The following is a 19,554-nucleotide window of genomic DNA, read 5'->3' on the forward strand; positions in this document are numbered from 1 at the left end:
GGTCAGGGTCCAAAAATGTCATGTTTTGACAATAAAAAGGTGAATATTCGTGTTTTCGAACAGGAACTAAATATAAAATAAGGTGATGTTTTTGTTTATTTTACTTCCTGGTTGGAGCAGATACGACATACGTAGAGGTTATTCCTTAGCTGTTACCTAGCAACCGTAATTAAACAAGGGACAAAACAAGAGTTATGATTAGACTTATTAAAACATTAATGATAATAATGAAATAATTATTTTTAAATTAATGTTTAAACTGTCGGAAAAACGTGTTCCTTAAATGTAAGTAGCCTCTGTGCTCAATAGCGCCCAATACCAACCGCACTGTTAGCGTCACTACTTCCTGTCCAGTTTTATCTCTGTGTCCGTGTCTCATTTCGTCGGTTTCACACTTCGCTGGTTGCATTTGAAGGACAGTTACGTCACTTCCTGCGCGTCAAGGCCCGGCCCGTTTCATGCACCGACAAATGCGGCCAAAAACGCGGCGCATTTCCACGGAGATCGCCCGTGAACGAAGGGTGCATCTGAGCAGCTTCCTGTATCCCATCATGCACCGTGCGAGGAGAAAATGGAGTCTGCTGCCACTACTAATATTTTGTCTGGGTTTGGAATATACTTTTAAATGTAAGTACTGGTTTACGTCACCTGCGACATGAAACTGTTAAAATATGAATAAAGACATGTATGAGGCGACTCAACTTTAGTTTAGTCGTGTTGCTAGGCGACGTAACGTAAGCGATGTAACGTAAGTACACAGACAGCGATTGACGTACACTCCGTAGCATAGGCCTGGCCCGTTTTGGCACAGACTTTGCGGTCGACGGAGGACACGCCCTTCGTCGTCCGGGACCTTCGTGCGCAACCGTTGAATCAGGACACGGCAAATGAGTCACGCTAAAATGAATAAATATTTAAAAATCAACATGTGAAACACTAAACGAACGAGGTGAAAACGTCACCCGGGGACACTTCTGTGATTGTGTCTCAATGCTAACGCTAGTGCTAACTTTGAAGCATGACAAATATTAGAAAAACACCACAAACTGAAGTATTCTACGTATAAAAAACAACAGAGCAGTCTTTACATGAATCAGTTTAAACTTTAATAGGTTGTTTATTTAATATTTTATGTAAGATTTAGCCTTAGATTTAGCCTCGCGTTAGCTCCGCTCTCACAGCTATCGCTCTCTGATGTCACATGGTGGGAGGAGCTAGTCCATATTGAGGAAATAAAAGAAAAGAACAAGTATTTTGGGGGGGATTTTACGGCAATGATACAAGCCACAGAAAACAACGTGACGCCATCTTGATTCTCTTTCATGTTTGCGCAGTAAGCTAGCTAGCATGCTGCAGCGCACAGAGCCTGTTGTTCCCTTCATTTTGATTGGAATTTTCGGCATTGCTACGTACTTATTTTTGTATTTTTCTTCTCAGTTTTATTTTCCTCAAACTGACACTTAAGTGATGGAAAACTATGGTGAATTTTTAGCCGAACAGTGGCGCAAATCCACCGAACCAAGTCAGAATTCAAAATAATATGCACTTTAATACTAGATAAAACAAAAAAGCCTAATATGTCCTCTTTAAAAATGTTTTCCTGGACATCTCCGCATGTTTCCGTCGGAGCTGCGTTACCTTGTTGCAGGGCTCGGAGGCAGAAGTGGGCGTTGCGGTGCTGCTCCTCCAAACATGGCGGCCGGGTGCAGGGGTGAAAGACGTTGTGGAACTGGTGCCATGGAGCCTGGTAGTGAATGGACAACTTACTCTCCTTCTCGAGGTTAGACACGGCTGCGGAGAAACAGGAAGTACATTTGTTAATATGCGAGAGACGAGGTGAGAGATACTGGACGACATGATGGAGAAGTGAAGAAAACAAGGGACAGGGGTGAACGTAGACCCCAGGATCATGTAGAGGGTTAATACGAACGTTTAAGAGCAGAATGACGAGTCTGACAGCAGCAGGGACGGAGAGAGGGGACACAGAAACAAAAAAAGAACTCAAAATAAAAAAAATAAAATAAAAAAAACTCAAAATAGCAAAAAAAAACACAAAATAACAAAAAAAAGAACTCAAAATAACAAAAAATGGAAAAAAAAACTCAAAATAACAAAAAAAAAATAAATTCAAAAATTAACTCTAAATAAATAAATAAAAAAAACAATTCAAAATAACAAAAAAATAAAAAATTAACTCAAAATAACGAAAAACAAAAAAATTAAAAATTAACTCAAAATAGCAAAAAAAACAACAACAAAATAACAAAAAAACCTCAAAATAACTAAAAAAGGAAAAAAAACCTCAAAATAACAAAAAAAAGAAAAATTCAAAAATTAACTCAAAATAAATAAATAAATAAAAACAACTCAAAATAACAAAAAAATTAAAATAAAAAAATTAACTCAAAATAACCAAAAAACTAAATAACAAAAAAAGAACTCAAAATAACAGCAAAAAAGAAAAATTAAAAAATTAACTCAAAATAAATAAATAAATAAAAACAACTAAAAATAACAAAAAAGTAAAAAATAAAAATAAAAACCCAAAAAACAAAACAAACAAAACGCAGGATCATGTAGAGCGGGTTAATACGAACATTTAAGGCAAAAATGATGAGTCTGACAGCAGCAGGTACAGAGAGAGGAGTTACGTTTTTTTCAGTAGAAAGTGAACTGGAGCCAGAGTCGATGGAGCAGGAAGTGCACCATGATCACTTCCTGTTTGGAACGCGGCAGCTAGCAGGTTAGCTACGTCCATTTATACAAACAAATATTATATGAGTGTCAATGGAAGTAGTAGAAGCTAACGACGTACAAGTTAAATACATTTTACAGTGTGTATGTTTTACTTTTACTTCACTACAGCAGTATCTTGCGAGTAGTATCTTAGCAGTACTTTCTACTCCACTGAATTTTTGAACAGGACTGAAAAGTAAAAGTACTTTCATGTGATTTGAGGGGCCGGAGTCAACTAAAGAAAAGAACTTGAGTATTTTATGACCTGTCCTAAAGTACTTCAAGACTATATCCAAGTATTTATACAGTAGTAGCACAATTAAACACAATATTTGTATGTAAAAAAGCTGAAAAAATACGATTCACCTGCGTATAAATCCTTATATTCACACTAAAATGAGTAGTAGACTAAAAAAAGCTCGACACACTGTTTGTTTTTGTCTTTTGAATATCTGCAGTTCCGTCCCACACCAGCAGATGGCAGCATTAACCCCGTCACCTTCAAACACACATCTGCAGAACTCTTCTTCACATTTACATAGAATTATTAAAACGACAGAATCCGATAATGAATAGTGTCTTTTATCTCCCGTCAAAGAAGCCCCTTAAGCTTTTGTTACGTCACATGTTTGGCTGTTTTTTTGGTTTTTTTTGTTTTTTAAGTCAGGATTCAAAACACAGTTAAGTCCTTGAAGCGGCGGCGTGCACCGGTCTCCAGGCAACCGCCGAGCCCTCATCAAGGCCGCTTTGTCTACGATAAAACAGCCCCGCGTCACATTGAAATTCAGGGTCTGAGGATGAACACAGCTTCATTTACGCGACCTGAACAAACACTGGGTTTAAAGGCGACCGCGGACCGAACGGGAACGACCGCGGCGGCTCAGGCGGTACAGCGTTTGTCCACTGAGCTGAAGGTTACCGGTTCCAATCCAGTTCTGTTCTTGACGTGAACATTATCGGTAGAACGCTAAGATTCACTGACCCACAGGTTGGCGATGTGTTTCCCACAAACGAATGTTGGCGTCGTGTCCTTGGGCAAGACACTTAACCCTCCTCGTCACCAGTGTAGTTGTATAAAAATAAGACGATCCCTGATACCGACCGATACCAGAGCAGAGACTGAAAACGACACTTTTTATCCTTTAATTCACATGCGTCAAACTCGAGGCCCACGAGCCAAAAGTGGCCCATTACATCATTTTATGTGGCCGCGACAAAGTGAATGAAAAGGTTTGAGTGTATCAGTTTATCAGGAGATACACAGTTACACAGCCATTTATTTTATTTTTTTTACACCTATGTAAATGTAAACACAACATTAGTAATTTGTAAAAGAAAACAGTTAAACAACAAGTTAAAAAAAGTTGTTATTATATTTATTTTACATTATATTTGGCTGCATTTAGTCACATTTATACTGTCTTAGAGTTACATCTGGCTCATTTTGCTGAGGTGGCCCTTGGTGAAAATGAGTCTGACGCGTTAAACCAAAATAGAATAAAATAAAATAATTATCCGAACATGTTTTAGAGCTGTTACTTATCTCTCAGGTAACGACAGAACAGCTTTGTGTAAATAAAGAGAATTATACAACCAGGAAATGTTGTTTAATTGTCTTATTACATCAGTTTTTAGGACCAACCCGGATCCAGCTTTTCCGTTTGGTAAAAATGGTCAAATTTAAATACAGTGGTTCCTCGTTTATCGCGGGGGTTATGTTCTAAAAACAAACCGCAAAATACAAAAACCCCTCACCACACACTTTATACACTTTTCTCACACATTTTCTCACATTTCTGTCTCGTTTAAACTCTCTCAAAGTTCAAACCTTCGTAGGCGTCTTTGTCGGTGCAGAACGTTTCATCGACATTGTGGGTTTTGTCGGGGAGAAAACAAATTGCAAACGTACAGCACTTCAGAGTCACACTGAGATCCAACGTTTATGTAAATTTGTCTGAACACATTCTGTACTGGACAGGAGACACGGCACGGAGGAGACTGATGGACAATGGTCTACAGTCCAACAGCCAATCAGGACGCACAACACAATGGTCTACAGTCCAACAGCCAATCAGGACGCACGACACAATGGTCTACAGTCCAACAGCCAATCAGGACGCACGACACAATGGTCTACAGTCCAACAGCCAATCAGGACGCACGACACAATGGTCTACAGTCCAACAGCCAATCAGGACGCACGACACAATGGTCTACAGTCCAACAGCCAATCAGGACGCACGACACAATGGTCTACAGTCCAACAGCCAATCAGGACGCACGACACAATGGTCTACAGTCCAACAGCCAATCAGGACGCAGGACACAATGGTCTACAGTCCAACAGCCAATCAGGACGCACGACACAATGGTCTACAGTCCAACAGCCAATCAGGACGCACGACACAATGGTCTACAGTCCAACAGCCAATCAGGACGCACGACACAATGGTCTACAGTCCCTTAGCCAGTTAAAGACAGAGGGGACACAGTTTTTACACATAAAATCAATTGGGGCCAGAGTCAATGAAGCAGGAAGTGCGCCCATGATCACTTCCTGTTTGGAGCGCGGCGGCTAGCAGGTTAGCTACGTCCATTTATATAAACAGTCTGTGGGTTTGAGGCAGAGTTCAAACTTTGGTGGAAGAAATGTGTTTTTTGTTTGTGTTAAGTGGCGGTGTTCTGTTTATGTTCATCAAATCAACACTAACAGACATTTTCATTTTGTTTGTGTATCGCCCCCTGTTGTGTGGGAGACTGAACAACAGGGAATCAAAGAAACAAGACGCGCAAAACACACACCATGGGTCAAATTTCACTATTAGGGCAAATTTAAATACAGTTAACCTTAGGCTTCACAAAAACAAGTATTTACAATTATAAAACATATTAACATGATCAAATAAATGCACAAATTACACGACCAGACGAGGAAAAGTTGAAAAGTTCGACCAAAAATTCAAAACAAACTTCTGAATTTGTTAAAGGGGTTAAATATTACGCCATTTTCTGATCTCTGTTCTTTTGTTTCCTCATCACAAACATGTTTAACACACAAACAAACCTGCAGATTTAGACCGAGTTCTTCTTCTCTCAGACTGAAAACACTCTGTTCCACCTTGTGATGTCATCATGTGGTGATACAGGAAGTGCTCCACTGTGTTTTTAAACTCCACACACCTTCATTTATAGAATCATTTGGATCATTTCAGCCACTGGAGTTGCCAATTTTCTACTGAATTAAAGGTAAAAGGAGGAGGAGTTAACTTGAAAACTACCACTTGATGACATCACAAGGTGGAACGTCGCATTTTGATCTTTGTAGATGTTACAGACTAATAATAAAGTGTGACTCAAACATGTGTGAATGAAACAAAACACAACTCCAGGTCTGTTTTTGTGACGAGGAAACGACATTAGAACGGATCAGAAAATTGCGTAATATGGGCCCTTTCAAGTTTGTTTTTTTTTTTTTTTTACTTTCTACATTTTATTTACACACAAACGACATAAAATATACGCAGTAATATATTTATGGAATTTTCTAACAGTGAAAAAGTGTTAAAAATCTCTCTAAATATTTTTTAACAAAGCAAAAGTTGGGTATTTATTAAAGGTAAAAGGAGGAGTTCACTTGAAAACTCCCACTTGATGACATCACAAGGTGGAACGTCGCATTTTGATCTTTGTAGATGTTACAGACTAATAATAAAGTGACTCAAACATGTGAATGAAACAAAACACAACTCCAGGTCTGTTTTTGATGCACTAATGTCGTTCTAACCTGGATTAAAGCTGCAAGAGTTAACGTTACGTAACACAGGACCTTTAAACATTTTCATTCACTTGCAGATATTACACATTTCCTCATGACTCAGGTCCCATATGTCAATTAATTTTGTAAACGTAAATACTATTGTTCTGTTGATTCATTTTTCAATTTCCTCTTCATTGAAAGAATTTAAAAAAGTCAGATTTTCATATTGTTTTTTTGTTTTTTCACTTGTTATTGCTATTGACTTTAAACTATTGCTAAATATTCCAGAGAGGATATTTTACTAAAGATTATAAACTCATGAGCTGCAGAACTTCAGATATTATTTAATTAAATGTTTAAAAAAAATGTGTTAGCTGCATAAATGCCTGACTTTTTTTTAAATAATAAGGGCTGTAAAAACCTAACACAATCTGCATAATCTCTGTATAAATATTGATTATACTTCAAACATGTACTACGAAGTGTTTCTGATCTGGCCAGATACTTTTCTCATTGTTTACTTGCATAAAAGTGACTCAAAAGTACATTGGTTTTTATATTTTTCTTCTACTTAAACTGGTATTACACATTTATTAACACTACACTAAAGGAAAAATAAGGATGGACAGAGGTGTAAAATGGAGGTAGTTGTGCAAAAAAGGCAAAAGTACAGGCTGATACTTCCTTTAACTTGATTTTTATGGCTAAAAAAAAGAAAAAAGCAACAATTTTACCTAGAAATATGCAACAAACAAAGTGAAAATCTATGTTCATATATGTAATAGCGACACCAGCGTTTCTACTTTCACGTGATATTGTGTGGCCTGTAGCGCTTTAGCACCGAAAAACAAGATCCGGACACATTTGTCTTTTTGCCAGACCAGACGCTCGACTTCCCCGAGAGATAAAAGTCTTAATAAACAATAGAAACATCAGTGATCGATGACATTTACAGAGCGCCGCGTTCTCCCCGCGGTCCCTCCTGCTGCAGATGTGAGCCGTTAGCTGTTAGCGTCGTTAGCGGAGGATGTATGGGTGTGTATCTGGGTCAGGCTCAAGCTGCAGCCCTCACACTCCAGACAGATGTGTGAAGAGGAGGAGGAAGAGGAGGTGAAGAAGAAGAAGAAGAACTGCTGGATGGCCACTTTACACAGCGATGTAGATGTACACGATCGGGGAATATTGTTGATTTATTAGCATCAGCTTCAATCAATCTGTCTTATTAAGGACTTTGAGGCTTTCCCGGCGGGTCTGGGAACGCCTCGGGATCCCGCCGGAGGAGCTGGAGGAGGTGTCTGGGGTGAGGGAAGTCCGGGAGTCCCTGCTTAAACTGCTGCCCTCGCGATAAAAGCGAGAAAACGGATCGTATTTGCAAAACTTTACGTAAAGAAACCGCTCATCCGTTTACACACACTGGGGGTGAGGTGGGTTAAGTGTCTTGCTCAAGGACACAACGACTGGATTCATCGTGTGCGGGAGCTGGAATCGAACCGCCAACCTTCAGATCAGAAGGCGCTTGACCAACCCGAGCCACTGTCGTACTGTGAAACTAAATCGAACGATCGAACTTAGAGCCACATTTTAGGAAATAATCCGAACGTTTTCGACTGAACTGACGCAGTATGAACTTTTCAGAAGGAGATAAGCGTAATGCCACACTGCGGAACATACCAGGGACGCAATAACATCTCCATGGAGACGAAAAAGAAGTAATACGCATCTTTTGAACAAACGTAGCGCACCGGATTGGCACAGCAGGCTTCATCTGTTCCACCATCGTGACAAGAGGGAAAAAAATAATAAAAAAAACTTCGATTGATCCGTTTTTGCAAAGATCATATTATGTAAAAGTGAAAAGTGAAGCTGAGGCTCAGTGGGGTTCACTTTTACTCCTCTGTGTCAGAGCATCGTCTTTGAAATCACACGCAGGAATCGGTTCTTCTGTAAATTAAGGAGGAGTCGCTGTAACTTGAGCGTTTTCGGTTTGAATCGAGAGCGAATGTGACAAAGATGAGTCTGTTTGAGGAATAACAGTGTGGAATGAGCTTCATGATGAATTTAACTTAATTAAAACTGTCTAAATTTTTAAAAAAGAAAAGAAATATGAGTTGTAGGTTTATATAAATCAAGCCGTTTGTGTTTAAGATATTGATTAAAGTAAATGGATTCTGTTCTGTGACTGTTTTGTGGAGTTGTTCATTTCTTTTTTGGTTGCAGTTAATGAAGAAAATGTACGATTTTGTTTTGTTTTTTCAAAATTATAAGCAACCAAAAAAGTAAAATAAAAATCACTATTTATTTATAGACCTGTACGTACCAACGGATCTACAGCGCGTCCAAAAAATGACTAAAACGACGAAATAAAACGCTAAACTGGAGGAAAAGACTAACCCTGACGGACTCTTAAAGCGACAGATTCACAAAACAGAAACATAATTATATAAATCAGATGTTACTAAAAGTTTGTGTAGGTTTTATTTTGGTGAAGTTTATAATTTGACTTCCTGGTTGAACATCAGATATGTCGTAACCGTGGTGTATTATATGTATTCTTATGTATTTTCCTCAAAGCTCCTAAAAGTTAGCTTCATAAAGATTTAGCCTAGCCTCGCGCTAGCTCCGCCCTAGCCTCCATCGCTCTGATTGGTCAGAACTGGTCACACGGTGCACGCTTCTGTCAGCACATGGGTGGGAAGAGCGAGAGCACATGTGTCAAACTCAAGGCCCCCGAGCCAAATGTGGCCCTCCATCTCATTTTATGTGGCCCTCGACAGAGTAAATTTAAAGGTATGATGGTCTTAAAATGTCATTTCATCAGGAGATACAAAGATACACAGCTATATTTTTACATCTAGGCAAATGTATATGCAATATTTGTAACTTGAATAAGTAATAAATACAGAAACAGTGAATTAACAAGTTAAAAAAGTATTTACATTTATTTTACGTCTGGCCCTTTGAGAGCAGCCATTTTGCTCGGTGAAAATGTGTTTGACGCGCCTGAGCTAGACCAAACTGAGGAAATAATGCGGAGGAGAAAATATTTTGGGGGATTTTACGACGATGAGCTCAGACCACTGAAAACAACACGGCGCCATCTTTCATCTTTGGTTCTTTTTCAGATCTTATCATATCTCCATGGCAACAGGAAGCTGCGTTTACAGGAAAAATGTGATCAAATCCAAAAAATATAAATTGTGATATTATTTTGTTGGCGTATACCGCAGTACTTCCTCTCTCTGGTCTGTACTGCAGTACTTCCTCTGGTCCGTAGTGGAGCGCCCTGCTGGAGAGGAGTATTTTTACACCGGGTGGGTCTGATTTGTGCCAAGTGAAGCTTTAAAGATGAAAGTTCATCATTTATGTAACGCGCGGAGTTTCTGGGTCAGTGTGTTATGGTGACACCACTCCCTCACCTCACGGTCTCTGCAAAATATATTTACTTCTATACGACGCAGTACTGTAGTTCTGTCGTCAGGTATAAACTTTATAAAGTACTGGGCCAAGACACAAGAGCTGAAGTTGTATTTACTGAAGAAATAGATGGATAAATGTGAAATGGAGGCGACTATAGGCTTTTTGTATCTGTATTTTATCATGTGTCTTTTATAAAACCAGACGCACTTTTTTATGATTTAAAACTAAAAAACAAAACAAAAAAATATCTGCACAGGTTCATTTAAAACATTAAAAACAGAAGCATATTTCAACAATATAAGAATGAGCTCAAATGTGTCTGTAAATAAAGACGTTTCTGCTTCTTAATATTTCACACGACTCACATTTTTATACAGCACTTTTCGAGGTGGGGTGAGTGTCTTGCTCAAGGACACAATGACAGTGTTCATCTGTGGGAGCTGGAGTCGCACCGTCGACCTGTGGGTCAGTGGATCTGCGCTCGACCACTGATATTTTTTATACTGAAAGTGAGAATTGGTTCACCAACCTTCAGATCTGTGGACAAACGCTCTACCAACTGAGCCACAGTGTCCCCCGTGTTTATAAATGTTACTTTACTTTATTACTTTTTTTTGTTTTTTCATGTAAAGGTTTAATACGACACACGAGGACGTCATTTGAGTAGAGAGTGAATATTATATGAGGAAACCTTCAAATCGTCTCATAAGAGGGAGGGGCTGGTGTTTGGGGCTGGTGCTCGGGGCTGGTGTTGGGGGCTGGTGCTCAGGGCTGGTGTTTGGGGCTGGTGCTCGGGGCTGGTGTTGGGGGCTGGTGCTCAGGGCTGGTGTTGGGGGCTGGTGCTGGGGGCTGGTGTTGGGGGCTGGTGCTCGGGGCTGGTGTTGGGGGGCTGGTGTTGGGGGCTGGTGCTTGGGGCTGGTGTTGGGGACTGGTGCTCTGGTGTTGGGGGCTGGTGCTGGGGGCTGGTGTTGGGGGCTGGTGTTGGGGGGCTGGTGCTGGGGGCTGGTGTTGGGGGGCTGGTGTTGGGTTCTGGTGCTGGGGGCTGGTGCTCGGGGCTGGTGCTGGGGGCTAGTGCTCGGGGCTGATGTTGGGGGCTGGTGTTGGGGGGCTGGTGTTGGGTTCTGGTGTTGGGGGCTGGTGCTGGGGGCTGGTGTTGGGGGGCTGGTGTTGGGTTCTGGTGTTGGGGGCTGGTGCTTCGGGGCTGGTGCTCGAGGCTGGTGTTGGGGGCTGGTGTTTGGGGCTGGTGTTGGGGGCTGGTGCTAGAGGCTGGTGTTGGGTTCTGGTGTTGGGGGCTGGTGTTGGGGGCTGGTGTTTGGGAACTGGTGCTCGGGGCTGGTGTTGGGGGCTGGTGTTGGGGACTGGTGTTGGGGGCTGGTGCTTGGGGCTGGTGTTGGGGGGCTGGTGTTGGGGGCTGATGTTGGGTTCTGGTGTTGGGTTCTGGTGCTCGGGGCTGGTGCTCGGGGCTGGTGCTCGGGGCTGGTGCTTTCGTTGAAAATGCGTCGACTGATACAAAATCAAACGTGAATAATTTAAACATGATTAAACTTTTAGCCCAGATCCATAGCCTCCTCTCTCCATGTTTCTATTCACTCTATAAATGTATAAATCATGTTAACCCCGTTCTGGACGCCCCATCGTTCACGGGCACACCTGCACCACTGCTGCCCCCCCCCGTCCCTCCACGCACCACCCACCCCGCCCCCACCTACCCCACCCTCTTCCACTAGAGACGTAACGTGTCCAAATCTGTAAATATGCTGCTTTTTTCCTTTTAAAACGCCTTGAACTGATGTTTCTTCATGTCGTCTGCCCTGAAACGCAGCAAAGCATCATGGTCTATGTAGTTCCCACTGTGTAAATTATAGCACAGAGATGAGAACCATAGAGACACAAGCTCAACAGGACTGATTTAAGTTCATTGTTGTGGCGCAGTAGCTAAAACACAGTGGGAACTACATAGACCATGATGCTTTTTTCCTTTTAAAATGCCTTGAACTGATGTTTCTTCATGTCGTCTGCCCTGAAACGCAGCAAAGCATCATGGTCTATGTAGTTCCCACTGTGTTTTAGCGACTGCACCACAACAATGAACTTAAATCAGTCCGGTTGAGCTTGTGTCTCTATGGTTCTCATCTCTGTGCTTTAATTTACACATTTTAAATCACAATATTCGTCTAAATCCACTTAATAAAAGACTCAAGTCCAGTGGGCGTGTCCCAGTGGGCGAAAAACAAAATGGCGTCTTGAAAATAGTGGATTAAATCTTAAACTCAAACATGAATCAGTCCAAATAAAACTCCAGAGGCTCAACGAGAAGAAACGTCCAGAACATGGATAAACGTCTGATTTAATTCGATGATGATACTGTGACGTCCCACGTTGTGACGTCACGACGCGGGTTACGGTTCTATCCTCCGCCGCCGCGTCTCAAACGGCTCCAGTCCCGTGTGATCGGAGGCGGCCCAAACTCCGGTGTATTTTTAGGCCGACGCGTCACAGACAGAGGGGGAAAAAAACAGACTCGACTCAGGCATCGACAGATTAAACTCGGAGATTATTTCAGGTCTCACTCTGGACTCACTGTGTTACAGCAGAAATACTGCCCCCTGCTGGATCACGCGCTCACTGCACACGTCACACAGTTTTTACGAGTTATGACGTGATCCTTAGACTTAAATCAGGACGGAAACGGCTCAGACTAGTCAAATATTTTATCTTTGTTGTACAGTTGGCATTAGTGATGTGATGATTTGAATGATTCCTTAACTTTTTTTTTCTAGTTTTTTGGAGTTTTTTTATTTATTTATTTAGTTTTTACCAAGAACCAACACAGAAGTAGATCAGATATTATTATTATTATTATTATTATTTATTTATTTATTTATTTATTTATTTATTTATATTTTTTTAATTATTATTGTAGTGTTTTATTTACATTATTCATAATTCCAAGGGTAAACTCATTCTCAGTTTAAACCATTTTAAACACATTTTAAAAATAATTATAAATAAATAAATAAATCACTTTCATTCATTTGTTTAACTTTTAATATCTTCACATTTTTTATCCTCTAATGTTCCAGATTGTATTTGGGATTGGCTCCACAAACTTCCCATATTAGAGTAATCTTACGGTTTGAAGTCCGTTTGATAACTATGACATAAGTTTTGAAGCTATTATTTAAAAAAAAATAAAATTGAAATACATTTAAACTGACAGAAGACTTTGAACATTGTGCCAGTTTCAGTTTCATGTGGATAAACCCAAGAATTTACACAGATATTAACCATAAACCAGGTCCACACATCTGCATTTAAAATACTGATACTGTGCAGCTGGGGGTGTGACGCTAACTAGAGGCACTGCTCTGTCTGAGGCTTTGTTAATCTGAGTTTTATTTTAACACGATAAACACAAGAAAGAACTGACTTATCTGGACTACAACAGGTGACTTGATTTGTGCTGTTAAACAAGTCCAAAAAAAATAACATTACAGTCACGAGCTACCTAGCTTTAGCATTAGCATTAGCATTAGCCAACAGTTTTTCAGTGTAAAATCAAACTCTTAAACAGGACCATGAACGCTCGGATTGATCACAGACTCCTGAACATGTGCTCTATAAATCACTGGCCTTGGGGGTCCCACTGGAGGAGCTGGAGGAAGTGTCTGGGGTGAGGGAAGTCTGTGAGTCCCTCTTTAGACTGCTGCCCCCCCCCCCCCCCCAACCCAACCTCACATAAAAAGAAGAAAATTGATGCATGGATGGATTTTTTTCTTGCGCTCTAACACTTAAACGTCTTTTGACAGCGTCTGCTAATGTGTGCATTGTGTCACCATGGTAACCGCTGAAAATTCCACCACGGAGACACGCGCAGAACACCCCCAGTGTTACATCACGGCAAAGTATCAGTACGGATTTGGGAACGTTACGATGACAAATGAACCCAACCCATTGCACTGATGTTGACAAGTTTACGTTAAAATACGGCATTCTTATGTCACATGACCTCTGAACCCAGTGTCTTCAAACGTCACATGACCTCTGAACCCAGTGTCTTCAAACGTCACATGACCCCTGAACCCAACGTCTTCAAATGTCACGTGACCTCTGAACCCAACCTCTTCAAACCGTGACCTCTGAACCCAACCTCTTCAAACGTCACATGACCTCTGAACCCAACCTCTTCAAACGTCACATGACCTCTGAACCCAACCTCTTCAAACCATGACCTCTGAACCCAATGTCTTCAAATGTCACATGACCTCTGAACCCAATGTCTTCAAACGTCACATGACCTCTGAACCCAACGTCTTCAAACGTCACGTGACCTCTGAACCCAACGTCTTCAAATGTCACATGACCTCTGAACCCAACCTCTTCGATAGTCACGTGACCTCTGAACCCAACCTCTTCAAACCATGACCTCTGAACTCAACGTCTTCAAACTGTGACCTCTGAACCCAACCTCTTCGAACAGTACTACTACAATCCTCCATGTTACTGCAGTACTTGTACTCCAGTACTTGCTCACAGTCTTCTCTCATCTCCTCTCTTGGCTGACCTACATATTCTGAAGCTAACTGACTGCTACCTTGAGTCGACAGCGGCGTCTCCTCTTTGTCTCCCTGATCTCGCACATGCAGAGTGGAGGGAGGGTGGGGTAGTAGTGTAGTAGCGGGGGGAGGGTGGGGCAACAGCGGAATGTGGGGGGTGGTGGTGGTGGTGGTGGGGGGGGGGTATCGCCAGAGAGCGCCGCGTTGCATTTTCACGTTCGCTCGACTGGAGTCAAACGAGCTCCAGACCCTCGCAGTAGAATCGAGATCGACATGAGCGGAACACGAAACACTGTGATGAGGAAAAGTTGCAGGACCGTTGCCGTAGCGATTAATTATTCAAAACAAAATGACATGTTTTGATGTTTTGAATGGTCAACCGCCCTCAAGGTGGCGCCGTGTAGCAGGAAGCTGAATCCCAACAATACAAGACGACGGACTGAATATCTTCGAAAACACGTGTGAAGAGGTTTTAGATACATGTTTGAGTAATCTAGAGATCCTATTCAAACCCTCCTTATGGTTAGCAGTACGAGGCTCCGCCCACAAGCCTACATCACCCACGCTCCCACGCGACAATCCTCCATAAATATACAAAAACATGACACAAAACAACACACTACAGCTTCACAAACCTGGTGTGATGTGCAGTAGTTTCATTAACGCTGATTGTGATGTGATAGCGCCGTGAAGGGGGCGGGGCTTTGGACTTAGCATTTTCAAAACAATAAAAGGAAACGTGGAGATCTAAATATGTGATGTGTTAATACAACATAGAAGTAAATACCTCCTCTTTAACACGACATAGAAGTAAATACCTCCTCTTTAATACGACATAGAAGTAAATACCTCCTCTTTAATACCTCCTCTTTAATACAACATAGAAGTAAATACCTCCTCTTTAATACAACATAGAAGTAAATACCTCCTCTTTAACACGACATAGAAGTAAATACCTCCTCTTTAATACAACATAGAAGTAAATACCTCCTCTTTAATACGACATAGAAGTAAATACCTCCTCTTTAATACGACATAGAAGTAAATACCTCCTCTTTAATACGACATAGAAGTAAATACCTCCTCTTTAATACCTCCTCTTTAATACAACATAGAAGTAAATACCTCCTCTTTAATACAACATAGAAGTAAATACCTCCTCTTTAACACGACATAGAAGTAAATACCTCCTCTTTAATACAACATAGAAGTAAATACCTCCTCTTTAATACGACATAGAAGTAAATACCTCCTCTTTAATACCCCATAGAAGTAAATACCTCCTCTTTAATACGACATAGAAGTAAATACCTCCTCTTTAATACAACATAGAAGTAAATACCTCCTCTTTAATACCCCATAGAAGTAAATACCTCCTCTTTAATACAACATAGAAGTAAATACCTCCTCTTTAATACCCCATAGAAGTAAATACCTCCTCTTTAATACAACATAGAAGTAAATACCTCCTCTTTAATACAACATAGAAGTAAATACCTCCTCTTTAATACGACATAGAAGTAAATACCTCCTCTTTAATACGACATAGAAGTAAATACCTCCTCTTTAATACCTCCTCTTTAATACCCCATAGAAGTAAATACCTCCTCTTTAATACCTCCTCTTTAATACCCCATAGAAGTAAATACCGCCTCTTTAATACCTCCTCTTTAATACACCATAGAAGTAAATACCTCCTCTTTAATACCCCATAGAAGTAAATACCTCCTCTTTAATACGACATAGAAGTAAATACCTCCTCTTTAATACCTCCTCTTTAATACAACATAGAAGTAAATACCTCCTCTTTAATACAACATAGAAGTAAATACCTCCTCTTTAATATGACATAGAAGTAAATACCTCCTCTTTAATAGCTCCTCTTTAATACAACATAGAAGTAAATACCTCCTCTTTAATACAACATAGAAGTGTGATACCTCCTCTTTAATACAACATAGAAGTGTGATACCTCCTCTTTAATACAACATAGAAGTAAATACCTCCTCTTTAATACCTCCTCTTTAATACAACATAGAAGTAAATACCTCCTCTTTAATACGACATAGAAGTAAATACCTCCTCTTTAATACAACATAGAAGTAAATACCTCCTCTTTAATACCTCCTCTTTAATACAACATAGAAGTAAATACCTCCTCTTTAATACCTCCTCTTTAATACAACATAGAAGTAAATACCTCCTCTTTAATACAACATAGAAGTAAATACCTCCTCTTTAATACGACATAGAAGTAAATACCTCCTCTTTAATACGACATAGAAGTAAATACCTCCTCTTTAATACCTCCTCTTTAATACAACATAGAAGTAAATACCTCCTCTTTAATACAACATAGAAGTAAATACCTCCTCTTTAACACGACATAGAAGTAAATACCTCCTCTTTAATACAACATAGAAGTAAATACCTCCTCTTTAATACGACATAGAAGTAAATACCTCCTCTTTAATACCCCATAGAAGTAAATACCTCCTCTTTAACACGACATTGGAGTAAATACCTCCTCTTTAATACCCCATAGAAGTAAATACCTCCTCTTTAATACCCCATAGAAGTAAATACCTCCTCTTTAATACCCCATAGAAGTAAATACCTCCTCTTTAATACAACATAGAAGTAAATACCTCCTCTTTAATACGACATAGAAGTAAATACCTCCTCTTTAATACCCCATAGAAGTAAATACCTCCTCTTTAACACGACATTGGAGTAAATACCTCCTCTTTAATACCCCATAGAAGTAAATACCTCCTCTTTAATACCCCACAGAAGTAAATACCTCCTCTTTAATACCTCCTCTTTAATACCCCATACAAGTGTGACACCTCCTCTTTAATATCTCTGAATCTCCTTTTATAAAAATAAACCAGTTAAATACAGTTTTTTGCCGGTGGAGTTGTGTTGTTCATATCCAGATGCTGCAGCCGTGTTGGAGGGGATGGCACGAGACACGCCATCGCCCCGTGTTATTTTTAACCGTGTGTCTCCATGGAAACGGGAGGCAGAGGGTGGAGGGGTGATGGGGTCTCCTGCTGTGAGCCGCGAGGAGGGCGACGCTGGTCACTGTGAGGACGTCAGTGCGGGGACGTGCTGGGCTACAGGACTGTGAGAGGTATCGAGAATCAGACACTAATCGATACCGGGACTGGTGTCGATGCTGGAGACTCGTTTGAGCGGGAATCGATACTGAAAGAGTCACATTCACAGGACAGAAGTGAAGCTTTACTGAATGTGTTTAAAATGATCTGTATGAGAACGAGTATAAGACACATAGACTAGAATACACACATGGACCAGGACTAAACCGGGACTAAACTAGGACTAAACCAGGACTAAACCAGGACTAAACCGGGACTAAACTGGGACTAAACCAGGACTAAACCAGGACTAAACCAGGACTAAACCAGAACTAAACCTGGACTAAACCTGGACTAAACCGGGACTAAACCAGGATCACACCAGGACTAAACCAGAACTAAACCAGGACTAAACCGGGACTAAACCGGGACTAAACTGGGACTAAACTGGGACTAAACCAGAACTAAACCAGGACTAAACTAGGACCAAACCATGGACTAAACCGGGACTAAACCGGGACTAAACTGGGACTAAACCGGGACTAAACTAGGACCAAACCATGGACTAAACCGGGACTAAACCGGGACTAAACCAGAACTAAACCAGGACCAAACCAGGACCAAACCATGGACTAAACCGGGACTAAACCTGGACTAAACCTGGACTACACCGGGACTAAGCCGGGACTAAACCAGGACTAAACCTGGACTAAATCAGGACTAAACCTGGACTACACCGGACACCGGGACTAAACCTGGACTACACCGGGACTAAACCGGGACTAAACCGGGACTAAACCAGGACCAAACCATGGACTAAACCAGGACTAAACCAGGACTAAACCAGAACTAAACCTGGACTAAACCTGGACTAAACCGGGACTAAACCAGGACTAAACCAGGACTAAACCAGAACTAAACCTGGACTAAACCAGGATCACACCAGGACTAAACAAGAGTTAAACCAGGTCTAAACCAGGACTAAACAAGGGCTAAACATGAACTAAAATGGGACTAAACCAGGACCAAAGCAGGACTAATCCAGGACTGAACCAGGACTAAACCAGGACTAAACAAGGACTAAACCGGGACTAAACCAGGACTAAATCAGGACTAAACTAGGATTGAACCAGGACTAAACCAGGACCAAACCAAGACTAAAACAGGGCTAAACCAGGACTAAACCAGAACTAAACCAGGACCAAACCAGAACTAAACCAGGACCAAACCAGAACTAAACCAGGACCAAACTAGGACTAAGCCAGGACTAAATCGGGGCTAAACCAGGACTAAACCAGGACTAAGCCAAGACCACAGATGAGAACTGTAGAGACCCAAGTCCAATAGGACTGGTTTTGTGCAGAGGGTCTGACACCTGCCTGTCTCCATGAAGATGCTATTGCCTTTACTGAGAATATTCCACAGTACAACATTAAACTGATCCATTTTCACAAAGACAAACATGTGACGCCACCAAGCCAAGTTACCAAGTCACATCTGCGAAGAAACGAGCCAGCTCACAATAACAATGCAGGTTTTTTAAATGTATTTTTGAGAAACAAAACATCTGTAATCGAATTAATGCAAGAGGAGTTTAATGCTATACCATGGAATGCTTGTGTAGTTACCATGGAGACACAATTAACACATTCACAAACACTGGCAAAAAGGTTTTAATATCGTCTGAAAAATCAAGAAAAAAACACAATTGATTTAAAGAGCACAATTTCAGGAGCCTGCGATCAATCTGCGCATTCATGGTCCTGTTTAGGAGTTAATGCTAATGCTAATGCTAATGCTATTGCTAGCTTCTGACTGGAATATTCTTGTTTATCAGCACAAAGCTCATCTGTTGTATTTCAGATAAGTTTTTTTTTTTTTTAAACAAAGCTCAGATCAAAGTCTAGCAAAGCCTCAGACAGATCAGTGCCTCCAGTTAGCATCATACCCCCAGGGAATACTGACAACAAACCCCGAAAAGTTCCAT

The 19,554-nt window shown here is 40.9% G+C and overlaps 1 protein-coding gene and 1 long non-coding RNA gene across 2 annotated transcripts in view; one reads left to right on the plus strand and one right to left on the minus strand.

The window, feature by feature from the left end:
* Positions 1–19,554, minus strand: part of nhsb (Nance-Horan syndrome b (congenital cataracts and dental anomalies)) — an 81,275-nt gene that overhangs the window by 14,812 nt on the left and 46,909 nt on the right. The window contains exon 2 of the mRNA XM_055229162.1: positions 1,639–1,791. Within this exon, the coding sequence (XP_055085137.1) occupies positions 1,639–1,791 (153 nt within the window). The remainder of the gene's footprint in view (positions 1–1,638; positions 1,792–19,554) is intronic.
* On the plus strand, positions 1,476–17,560 carry LOC129457150 (uncharacterized). Its single transcript, XR_008649111.1, has 3 exons — positions 1,476–1,522; positions 1,649–1,780; positions 17,406–17,560. It is a non-coding gene; the product is annotated as an uncharacterized LOC129457150 (long non-coding RNA).

Source organism: Periophthalmus magnuspinnatus, chromosome 3 (assembly GCF_009829125.3).
Source record: "Periophthalmus magnuspinnatus isolate fPerMag1 chromosome 3, fPerMag1.2.pri, whole genome shotgun sequence".
Taxonomy (NCBI): Eukaryota; Metazoa; Chordata; class Actinopteri; order Gobiiformes; family Gobiidae; genus Periophthalmus; species Periophthalmus magnuspinnatus.